Source organism: Mastacembelus armatus, chromosome 7, assembly GCF_900324485.2.
Source record: "Mastacembelus armatus chromosome 7, fMasArm1.2, whole genome shotgun sequence".
NCBI classification, from domain to species: domain Eukaryota; kingdom Metazoa; phylum Chordata; class Actinopteri; order Synbranchiformes; family Mastacembelidae; genus Mastacembelus; species Mastacembelus armatus.
In genome coordinates, this window is record NC_046639.1 from 6017763 (window position 1) to 6030624 (window position 12862).

General features: G+C 41.9%; 1 protein-coding gene across 3 annotated transcripts in view; it reads left to right on the forward strand.

The window, feature by feature from the left end:
* The first annotated feature begins 3159 nt into the window (after positions 1–3159).
* Positions 3160–12862, forward strand: part of adcy6a (adenylate cyclase 6a) — a 35588-nt gene continuing 25885 nt past the window's right edge. The window contains exons 1-4 of one of the 3 annotated variants that reach the window (XM_026331455.2): positions 3160–3364; positions 5568–5724; positions 6094–6362; positions 6453–7392. In XM_026331455.2, coding sequence (XP_026187240.1) covers positions 6343–6362; positions 6453–7392 — 960 coding nt within the window. In that variant the 5' untranslated portion in view covers positions 3160–3364; positions 5568–5724; positions 6094–6342. The remainder of the gene's footprint in view (positions 3365–5567; positions 5725–6093; positions 6363–6452; positions 7393–12862) is intronic. The other 2 variants (XM_026331457.2, XM_026331456.2) reach the window with 2 other exon arrangements.

Here is a 12862-nt window from a genome sequence, read left to right on the forward strand (position 1 = left end):
GAGCTACTGAACCAGACAGAAAAAGATAGTGACTGGTAAGCTAATGAAGAAGAGTCAAATATGTAGTTACAGATATTTTCTCACTAGTTTATTTGAGACCAGAGAGGTAAAAAGAAGAGTGGATTTAAATTTTTCAGGTGACCAGAAACACAGCAAGGAATGGCAGTGTTTCTTTCTCTCTCTTTGTTGATTATGTAAGTGACTTTAGGGCAATTATTTACTAACACATGAGCATAGACACTGTTGAGGCCATAACATGTCAGGGCAATAACTGTCATCCTGTTTTGGATTTATGGAGCCAATAGCAGGCAAAAATGTATAATGTCAGCTTCAGCCTATTTTTAGGCCTGTAAGCAGTTAGCAGTTAGTGTTGCTATATTGCATTTTGGTTTAAATACATTCATTGTCTCTAGGTTTTCCTGGATTATTTTTTATTTCTGCCACTGCCATGATAACAATATACATATACGTTTTATTTACTTTAAAAGTAATGTAAAATTGATCAGCTTTATGTGGCCTACAGCCTATCAGGGAGAATATTCTGTCTATTTGTCATCACAGTAATAATTTGAAAAATGACTTTGGGCTTTACATTCAACAAAATGTTTCTATCCTGTACACTGGTTTCTGTTTTTGCACATTATGCTGCTCCACTGTAAATTATTCATTTGTGTTTGTTGAACACTTATACTCTTTGACAGGGCTCTTATCACCTGCCACCTTTTGTAAACACAGCTCTGTCATGTCTGATTTAGTTTACATGTTGGCAATAAATTAGTAGATATTTCTCAGAAACCAGGCCCTGCAATTATCCTGGTTCAATTCCAAGAACTCACTGTGATTATATAGTTTTTCTGTAGGCTACTTATGGATTTGTTATTTATAGTGTACTCGAGACTTGTACTTGCAAAACAGAGGCATACAGAACTCCTGGTGGGGTAATCAAAAAGGACATATTGAATTGGTCTTTCATATTATATTAACACACAACTTAATGTAGGTACAAGCAGAATAAGTGTAAAATCAATATGATAACAAGAGGCAGCAGGGGATGAGCATTTATCTACTACAGTGAAGAGGCCACACATGACTCATGCATTATAGCACATCTGCTGAGCCATCACACCTTTGCGCTTGGCTGCAACTGGCAATTATTGTCATTAAGAATCCTTAATAATTGATGAACTGTTTAGCCAATGATCAGATGTTGATGACCATTCTAAGGATCAGCCTGGGGAAAGAGTGGGGGGAAGGCTGACTGAAAATGTTTTTATTTACAGTATCCTGTATTATTTTATTCGCTTTAATCAATTTTCTCAGTTTGTGTGTGTGTGTGTGTGTGTTTTTCCTTTTCTTTCTTTTTTCATTTTGCTGCAACTTCTCTATAAATAAAGATTATTATTACTATGAAATCCCCACAAATAACACACATTTAGGAAGCTTGTACCAATTATTTGAATTTAAATTGTTGTCAGTTAATTTTCAGTCGGTCAATATGTTTATTTTTTTTACTGAATCATATAATGAAACTTGTTTTTTGTCCTGGGACTCCTCCGGAGTTTAATCTGGCCATGCTTGAAAAGCTGATAAACTGTAAAAAATAAAAACGTGAAGGTGTCCGTGGACGTCACCTTTGGGCGCCCATGCTGGAGATCACAGCTGGTGTTTGACCGGCCGGACTCGCTGCAGACGCGGCTTCACCTCTAGAGGGAGTGCCGAGTTACACGATGTGGGAATGGGAAAGTGGTGTGAGCGACGGCGCGGCTGGGCTGAGGAGAGCTGCGCCAAACACAGCATCGGAACTGAGAGAATCTGATTCCAAAATAAAAGCTCCAAAAGCATAAAAGTTGGGGTGAACATGAAGCAATAAATAACAAAATTGATTTGAAACTATAAAATAATTATTTACATGAATAATCCAAGTAGAGTACACCTAAATACTAAGTTTAGTTCATAATACGTTTGATCTGTGTATCAAAGACAAATATTTATCATGTGAATCAGAGTTGCTTTTCTCTTTTAGGAACATCAAATGCATAACATTTCTACTTCTCAGCCAAGTCACTTTTTTTATTGAAATTATGCAAAAAGCTTTATTGTATTTTAAGAAATCAAAATGCTGTTTAAAATGAGAATTAGATGGTTGCATAATTTCTGATAGAAATGCGAGCTGAAAGTGCAGTTCATTCGACGGCCTCCTCACTACAATGGGCACTGTGAGAGGCAGTTGTAAAGGTGACACCATGCCCACAGCTGTGACATTTCAAGACCTCTGTTTATTGTCTAGTAGACATTCAGCAGTAACACAGTAATAGTTGTCAGTGAATGTGAACATTTAAACAGTTAACTGCCCACAATCCCACTCAACATCAACTCAGAGGGAAACACTTTTTGCTCTACTTTATTTTAGATATAGTTACTTACAAAATGATCCATGATGAAAATACTTACTAACAGCAGCCTTATTTAATATTAAATGACATTTACCTTGACTAAACAACAAAATCCCACTTTTTTGCATCAGTTTTAATAATAGCCACAATTAATAAAAAAACAAAACAAAACAAAACAAAAAAACAAGATTGGTGGGTCCTTTTTGAGCTCCACTAAAAATGGCAGTTTCATTATTTCCTTAGGCACCCAGAATACAACTTGTACAGTAAACGTAACATCTCTGGAATTGGTCAGACAAAAAAGGTAACAATGACATTTTGCTGTTTACTGATATTGACTAATCAATCAGAAATTAAAGAGTCCTGGCAGGACATCGACTCCTTTTCCTACTGAAGCAGAAAAGGATGTGAATATAAAACTGATCTTTTTGCCTAACTTTTTCATAAACCTAAATGAAAGAATAGCTTATTTTTATAGAGAAGTCATATTCATTCATTCATATTCATTCAGTAAATGATCGAAAAAATAGCTTTTGCCTCAGACATGCAATGACTTTGTTGATCTTTTTACTTTTTTATGCACTGAAATGATACTTTCAGTGCATAATTTTACTTGTAATTTTTTTTAAATCTTGTGGTGTTGCCCCCCCCCCCCCCCCCCCACACACACACACTAACCACCATGCTGAGGTTTTAATTTGAAAAGTGAAACCGGAAATGTGCCTTTTGGCATTTCCCCCGTCTTGACAGTGGAGGCTTGAAGCTGAGGGGGTCAGGGGGAGGAGAGGCAAGGGAGTGGAGCGAGAAGACGACAGGAGGAGATCCACCACAGGGTGACCAATTTAACCGGATCACCCTCGGACAGTCAGGCTACAAATGATCCTCCACCCTGGCTGCTCCGACCCACAAACACACCGAATCGGATTGTCCGCTGCGGTCCTGTCGGGGAGCAGAAAGAGAAGATGATCACGGTGAGTCCGTCTTTCTCTCCCTGTAAACTGCTGCTGGTAACACACTGCAGGCCGACTGAAATTTCCTACATGCTCTCCTGTCACACGAACGTCTCGAAGCTGTTGCACTGAGGCGCCCCTGTCATGCACCATCTGTGCGGGACTGAATGACAGGAGCTGCGAGGCCTCCGCTCCACTGGTGGTGGAGGTGGCAGAGGAGACATGGTCAGTGTGTTGTCCTCCACCAGAACCAGCGTATCTGCGTGTGTGTGTGTTATGATGAGCTGCAGCTGTTTGTTATTACAGTCGTGAAGGCTGCATCCACAGGCTTACATCTGATGCTCATAGGGATTTACGTCAGCCTCAGATTATTTTAATAACAGCTTTGGACTTAAACACTCCGGTCTATACGCTGCGTAGCGATTGGCCGCATGCACACATGGGGTTATAAGTGATGGTCCTCCATCCACTGAAGATGCTGAGGAATGTGCAGCAGCAAGTAACATGTTTGTGTGTTTGTTGTCAGTACAGCGGCGCTGCGCCGTGTTGCTTTGTTGCAGACTGAAGGACATTTGCGACAAAAAGAAAGACAGAAATCGCTGACAGAGGCGTGTTTGTGTCTCAACTTGAGCTAACGACTGGCTCTATGGTCCCCGCTGTGGTTGTCACACAGGCCATGGTGTTATGTAACAAAAAGCCTACGCGCTTTGAATACGGGCCCTCACGCACGGCCTGCCTGTGCAGGGCATTTAAACACCGGATCGCACATGATCGAAACAGGGCCGCAGAAAATGCAACAATGCTTATTGTACCTTTGACTTCCACTAACTGCTTTGGTCTCTTTTCCTATCTGTATCATCTGGATGACAACTAACCCACAGAGACAGAGCGCGCCTCGGACATGTCTCCCTGGAACAAGCCTACAATGAATGACTTTATGCGCGCATGTGTGTGGCTGTAACGCCATGCAGCGGCTGCCCGGCTGAAAATGTCCCCTGGGAATAGTCACCCTCCTCCCGTGTCCTAGCGCTAGTGGGGGAAACCGGAGAGCACAGCCAAGCGCCGCGCAAACACACACCAAAGCGGCTGGCAGCAGGACAAGCTGGTCGACCTTGTGCAGGGGAGTGAGGGACGCAGCCGGGGAGGTGGGAGGAGAGGGGGGTGTGTGTTAGGGGGGTGGGCTGGTTCTCCTTGAATCTTGTCGATCCACTTCCAGCTGGGAGGAGTGATACGGCTTGGATGGATACGTGCCAGAGAAGGCGCATCCACGCAGCCAAGATATAGTGCGGAAATGCTATTTTTGCTTCAGCAGCACAGCATGTCTCTCCGGTTAAAATGCCGGATGAGGAGGCGGCGGCGGCTGCACAAGCGGCTGCAGCGGCGATGGCTGCGTTGCGTTTGAGTGTCTTTATGCTGCACGGAGCTCAGGGTGTCAGGAGGCCTGGTCAGATCAGATGGTAGCAGTTGCTGAGGCATATGTGGACGTTTCATAGTTCAGTCAGGGCGAAAATTAACAGTACTTGTAATGAAGCCTCAACTGAATATCACAGAAAGCCCACTCCTCAGAGACCACCAGATACTTTCTGTTTGGGCATTAACCACAACTGTACTGAGGCGTCTTTGCTTCCACCTTTCAGATGACTGAATGTATACGACTGATAGTAGTAAAACACAATTTCATAATGGGATTCTGGTCAATGCCTTGCTTGGGTAATAAGAACAGCATGATGACTGTCATATGCTCAAATGTTTGCATTACATAGCAGCAGTAAGTGAAAACAAGCAAGACACATTCATATGTGTGAAAAGGTATCAGATACAAAGATAGCACATTCATCAAGCCCTCAGCAAAACTGGAAGTCAAACATCCTATTTAAACTAATTCCAGGAAAAGCTTAGTTCAGACGTTATGTCAGTAGAACCTAAAATCATTTTAACTCATACTTGATACTTTCATGATCAGACTGGTATGATCATGTACATGGGAATATGTATGTTACATATTACTAAAAGGCAGGTACTGACCGCTTTTGTTTCTGGTCATTTCTAAACAACATTTGGTTTGTGCTGTAGGGTCCATAGATCTTGTCATGCTGTAGACACCAGCACTGTCTTGATATTTGTTTTGACAGTGTCCTGTTGTCCAGCAGCATTTATCTGTATCTATTGCTCATCTTTTCTTCCTGTTTGATAATAAACAGAGCTCTGATTTCTTTATCATCAGCACAACTGACTCCAAAATGCTGTTGCATGTTTATACCAGAGGGTGTGTTTCTACATGGCGATCAAACTGAGCAAGTTCTGGTTCATCTTAAAAACAGCCAGACCTACAAGCGTTCTGCACTGTGTCGTCGTCCTCCTCCCTTCTCCCTCATATTTTTGTGAGTAGCTTGCTCTGAATTAGAATCTGTTTCAGTTTTTAGCCATGACACAAAATCTCAAGTGTGTCTGGTTGTCCAGGAAATTAGATTTATGTTCATTAAGCAGAAAATGTGATGCATTTTATTTCCCGTCAGATTTGGGCTCAAGGAGCTCTTTGCTCTAAGTGATTGAACGAACTACATGTAACTCAGCCCTGATCATTATTATTGGCATGAATGGCAATGATATCCACACTACCATCATGGTCTGAGGTGTTCACCTGATCTACGTTTGAGTCATTTATTGCCATTAGACCATCACAGATACCTCCATGCATTGACTTCTCCTGTTTTTCACAGTCTGCTGTATATGTCTGATTTTTGATGTAGACCCAGCAGAAGCTGTGGAGCTAGGCCTGGCAGCAGAGACTGGTCATCTTGTTAACCTTGGTCTCTGATCAGTGGCTCTGGCACTAACATCTGGAGTGCTGTGAAACAACTGGTGCACTTCTTGACCTCATCTAGTCAGTCCTGCCCTGCAGGCTTGCAGTGTGACCTCTACAAACCCCTCCTCAGTTCTTCAAAATTTTGTCCAGGGGGATAAATGAGTGAGCGGGCTGCAGGGGAAAGGGCTGGGACATGTACCAGAACCCCAACAGGTAAATTAACTCCTACAGGCATATAGATTAGGGATGTAGTTATTACTGTCTGTGTTTCTGTACTGACAATTCTTCTTTCTGCTCACATAGAATGTCCTGGTTCAGTGGTTTCCTAGTTGCCAGAGTGGACGACCGCAAGACTGCGTGGGGGGAGCGCAATGGCAAGAAGTCCAAACGGAAGGGAGGCTCATCTCTCTGCAACCCACGTTACATGAGCTGTCTGCGGGACCCAGATGCTATGGAGCCCTCCTCCGGAGCCCCCCTCCATCAGCACCACCGCGGAGGGGTGGCGGGGGCCATGGGCGGTGGGGGCAATTTTGGTGTTCGCTGTGGATGGCAGGAGGACCACTACGGAAAAAGGGGAGCGGCCACCGGAGAAGGGGTAGGGCTGAAGTCAGTCGACCTGGGCTTTGAGGACGGGGAGTTGAAAGGGAGGAAAGGGGGCTGTAATGGAGGAAGTGGGGACATAGGCGATGAGGGTCCTAATGGTACAGCAGGAGTGGTGACGGCTGCGGACTGTTGGCTCAGGGTGGTGCGGGTGTTCCAGTCAAAAAAATTCCAGTCCCGCAAACTGGAGCGCCTTTACCAGCGTTACTTCTTTAGGCTGAACCAGAGCTCCCTGACCATGCTCATGGGGGTACTTGTGATCGTGTGTGGCATCATGCTGACCTTTCACTGTGTCCACGCCGCCCCCCATGTTGCCTATTTATCAGCACTGTCGGTGGCGATGGCACTCTTCATGGCTCTTATGGTAGTGTGCAACCGCAATGGCTTCCACCAGGACTACATGTGGATGGTCAGTTACCTGGTGATCGGAGTCTTGGTGTCCGTGCAGGTGTTTGGGGTACTCATGGTGGCACCCAGGAGCGCTTCAGAAGGCATCTGGTGGTCTGTGTTTTTCATCTACATCATCTACACTCTGCTGCCAGTGAGGATGAGAGCGGCGGTGCTGAGTGGCGCAGTGCTGTCCATTATACATGTGGTCACCACATGGCAGATCAACCAGGAAGACAAGTTTCTTTGGAAACAGGTAAGTGAGGCTTGAAGCGTGTGATTGTTTGACTGTTCTCCTTGTTTGTTATGCTTTCCCTGAACTGACACTGATGGTGAATAGGATGGGAACCTGTTTTGGCAGTTTGACATTTCTGTCATGTTATGTCTCAGGTGCTATATGGGCATTTATCCTTCAGCTTTTCTGATTAATTAATCGTGAATGAAGTTCAGTATACTCTGAGCAGGTTGCTTATTTCCTTTGTGGTGGGTCCATCAGCACAACTGGATATTGTGTAGCAAAGCACAGGTCAGATTTAAATAGGTTTCTTTTAAGAATTTGTTGTCCAGAGTTCTGTAGCACACAGTTGTATTTGGAGCTTCAAGCAGCTAACATTTCAACATAAAACACCTCTTTGGCCAGAAGAGACCATGGAAGTTGTATTGTTTATATTGGCTTTGTTGTAGGATAAATGCCTTCTGAGCATTGATTATATCATCCATCTGGTGCATGTGGTCCTGTTGTGTTTTGTTTTTTATTTGCAATCATTGTTTTTGGCTGAAAGTGAGCACTGAAACATTATGCCTATTACCAGATACTACAAATGTAATATGTTGAATGTTTTAGCAAATATTTGCTTTTTTTTTCCAGCAAACCCAGAGCAAAGTTATCATTCATTTGTAGTCGTCTCTCTGGCCACCTGTTAAATGTGTCTAATTTTTACCCCCTTTTAGCTCACGCTTTGGCCTCCTCCTCTCTATCTCTGTATCTGCGTAATGCTCCACTATGTTTAACAGTGACATACAAGTCTGCTGCACAGTACAGTACAGTGTAAAGAGGGGTTCATCTTTCCTTCAGAAAACAGAGCTGTGATACAAAACCAAAGCTTAAATTTTGAGCTGAAAGATGCCAAAATGCACTTTAGACTCACGTGACACAAGTGTTTCAGTACAAGAGTCACCTTCATACACGCAGTCATTTTTTCAATACTGCAGCTTTAAATTTATGCTATTCATGATTCCAAGGTTTTCATAAGATAGGAACTTCGTCTGGGCCCTACATTTGTTGCAGTGAATGTTACTGATTGGTCAAGCACATTAGGATTCATGGAGGATTTGACGTATTTTTAAACCTGGTATTTTTAAAAACCCAACGTCATAAAAACTTTAAGATATGTTGATTGGAAACACCATGGTCATAAGAGTTGATGAGTAATTAAATACATCAGGAAACTGAAAAATGGTCATATATGGCAAATTCTCACCATTACTTAAGAGGAAGTAACATGTCATACCCCTGTCTGCTTTTAAAAAGTCTACTTTCGCATGAAAATCATGAAAAGCTAAAACCACGGGAAGTGACAGCATAGCTGGTGTAGTGTTTATTGTTTTTTTTTGTCATTGTGTTGAATCTACATCATTGCCTGTACTTTGAGGCTTATGAGTCTTTACAATATGTTGCTTGTGTGTCATACCAAGGACCAAGGGGCTTGCTGAAGGTCAGTGGGCTGAAAGAACCGCCCCTGCTGGATGGCTCTGTGTGTGAATGCGTGTGCTGCTGGGTGACAGTGGGAGAATACCATGATATAAAGCAGTATCACTCAGGTCTCTGTGCTCTCACACAGAGGACGCTTTGTACTTTTCTCCAAGGGTGGGGTGACAGGAGTGAAGCTGCGGGGGTGAGGGGCAGTTGTATGCACTGTCATCATTGTCTTACAACAATCATTGTCCTTGGGGAAAGTTAAAATGGAAAGGCCATTACATGAAAACAATGGGGGATATAAGCTTTATTGATGAATGAATAATGAATGATGTCTGCAGTTGCTATAAGCATATCAGTAAGATATCAGATGTATCACAACATTGTGATTGTTTATTTTACAATAGTTGCTCTAATACAGGGCTAAGTTAGCGATTTGTGGGAACTCAGCAACATGTATGATATACCACAGTGCAATCCATCACACGCTCTAACTTTGTTTGCCATCGTTACGAGAATGAATGTCATGAGATAGCTGGAGCCCAGCTGCGTTGTTTATTCTTAAGGTCTTCTGTGTACTGTGTGACACAGTAATATGGTGTCATCAATCACTTCTTCACATGTGTGTGCAAGTATTTCCTCTTTCTCCAATGACTTATTAACCTCACAGGGTTTGTGTTGGTGTTGGTAGGTACAGATAATGATAAAGTTGTGTCCTTAAACAGTGATAGATACATGTTAATCCCCTTTTCTGTGTTTTTTCATTGGCATCTTCTGTTTGCTGCCACTTCGGAGTTAAATGGGTTTGTTGGTGAGTCGATACTGGCTTACTGTTGACTGGGACAATGTAGATTCGGACGTATCACCATCTTGTAGAACAAATGATGTTTGTGTTTAGGGCTACAACATAAATTTACTTTCATTTTTAATTATTATGTCACTCTTTTGTTAATATCCTAATGTAATGTAGCCTAATGTAAAACAAAAAAATCCCAAATACCTGTTAATATTTTCCCATAACCCACAGTGACATCTTCAAATGTCTTATTTTATCAAACCAATAGTCCAAAGGTATTAACCAACTAACTCACTAACTCCTAACTCACCCCTTGAGCGACAAATAACATATTTTAAATTGAACTGAACTAAATTAAATGTATTCATAGGGATATTATTTGTGTACTCATAAATATTTTATCTTGCCAAATCCATCCACCCATCCATTATCGAGACCTGCTTATTCCTTAACCAGGGTCATGGGGATTTGCTGGAGCCTATCCCAGCTCTCTTTGGGTGAAAGGCAGGGGTCCACCCTGGACAGGTCACCAGTCCATCACAGGGCCACATAGAGACAAACAACCTCACACACTCACACTCACTCCTATGGGCAATTTAGAGTCACCAATCAACCTGACATGCATGTTTTTGGAATGTGGGAAGAAACCGGAGTATCTTACTAAATATTTTTTTAAAAAAAGTTTGCAAGGTCTTTAAAGATGGAAGAGCCTTCGCCTTATCTACCTTCATGCTATTAACCAGTGAGGTTATTATTGTGTAGGCTATATAGTCCAAAGAGAGACGTGATTGTAAATGTGCCATAATATAATCCCAGAAATTTGGTCACAAAATGTTGAATTATATTATATTTATGCATGAAAACATGAAAATCAGCATTTACAAGTTTGTTGTGTTCAGAATTTCCTGTTTTTTTTTAACTGTTAATCTGTCATGTACTGTAAGACCAGCTGAGGCTCCCGTAGACATCTTTATACTGCCTGTCTGACTATATTTAGGTTCAGTTCATGAAATTTAAAGGCCTTTAGACCTTTTAAAACACATGCAGTCCATCTTGTTGTTTCCTAGGCTGTATTTCTCTTGGCAGTTGTTGTGTTTTTACAGCTGTATACAGTTGAATAGAGCGATGACCTACAGATATGTTCCTTTGAAATGCCTTGTTATCTGCAGGATTGTTATAAATACAGCTGTCTGTTATACCTTTAGCATGTAACTGTGTTTTTAATGGAGAGACCCTGCTATATGTGAGCTTCATTCTTCTGTTACTCCTCATCCTTGTGTCGCCATGTCTCTGATCCTCAGACTCCTCAGCTGAAATCAATTAACCATAGCAGTACAGTATATACCCATGTGAATGTCCCACCCAGCCACTACACACACACACACACGCACACACACGCACACACACACACACACACACACACACACACACACACACACACACACACACACACACACACACACACACACACACACACGCACACAGACACACACAGAGGGACTTTACACTGACTTACATTCATTTCCTGAAGACTTACCCTAACCTTAAACCAAGTGGCCACCTTAAAATTCAATCAAGGCAGAGTTCCCTCAATGTGGATAACACCAGGCACAAACACACCATCTCAGGTTTTATGGTGGACACATTCACATATAATCTCTGTTGAATATTTGTTTTTCTTTAGGAAATAACAGACATAAAGTTGTGCCCTAATGTGGGGGAGTATTTGAGAGTGAAGAGTGATGTGCACTGTATGTTCTTTTGTCCAGGATTAAATCTGAAAAATGCACCAGGCGTCAATCTGGTGGGTCATACTTTAACTTTTACACAAAATTGTCAATGAAAATTTTAGATTTTCTCACTGAGAGTTCTCACATATGTGCATTCTTCACCCCAGTATGATTTGCTTGAACCCCCAACAATGGCTAGCATTGTTGTGTGGATGTTGTTGACACAAGTGCTGTGAGAGGTCAAAGACTGGTTCCTAAAAATACCCAGCCCTTGGTGTTTCTGCTAACTATTGCGTCACATGGAACAGTCTTATCAGCGCCTGCGTCAGAGCAACAGGCAGGTCACTTTATTCTCTTTTTTGTGCATACACATAGTCTTGTGTTTTTAAAAACCCTGTATAACACACACACAGGTGCAGAGGCTGCTACGGTTACGGTTTCTTTCCTTTTGTGCTGTACATTAATGAAGCATATAATGCATTCTGATGGATCTCTCATATTTGATCACAGCAGAGTTGGCGGGTTAAGCCCCTAAAAGCCCATTTAACAGCACAGTAGGCAAATCAGGCCGCTACATGGACTCTGGATCAGTGGACGGTCAATATGTTTCGCTGGTCTCCTCATCAAGCTCCCACTAAGTGTTTAAAGTGTGTTTTGTATTCATTAGATAAGATAAGGGAATGCAGTTTAAATAATGTTCTGTATATGTAGTAATGTGTTAGTTTATACGCAAGTCCAGTATAGTCTAACGTCAAACTTTCCAAATGGTTGTTTACTCAATTTTTTAAATTTCCAGGCTGTTATACAGAGAACAAGTGCATTTTAATCAGAGCAAATGTTGCACCGCATTGACTCTATCAGCTGTTCACACCTTCACAGCAGCTCGAAGTGCTGGAATAACCTTGTGGGCATCATGCACCAAGATGGGACACTTGGATCTCAGTGTAGGAAGTGCCAGCCTGTGATGATCACCTGTGCAAAGCTGCAGTTACAGAATAACACTGGGTATAAGGGGAGAAGGAGAATCCGTTATTCTATCCACACAGTCCTTCCAGAGCCTCCTTGATAAATAATTTGTGTGTTTAACGCAGCAGTAGCATTTTAACAAGGATACCTATCACATGTGCACTTTGCTCACGACTAGGATTGTTGACTAATAGAACAGAAAGCATAGCTGTACAGAGCTACACCACATAGCCACAGCTTTACGTTCATATAGGTCACAGTGTAACAAAATGCACTGACAAATGTAAATAAAATAAGCCAAATAAAATAAGACAAAACAAGGTGAGACTGGCCTTTATTAATCCCCTGAAGAGAAGTTCTGGTATTGCACCAGCACAGGACAAAAAATCCAAAGAAGTAAAAAATAAATTCTTAAAAGTATATGAAGTAATAATAATAATAAATAAGAGAAGAGCAGTTCTTAACAATAAATATACAGTACTCATAACCAGTGTGAATTCATAGTGTATGAGTAAAGTGAGAGCATACACCAGAATAA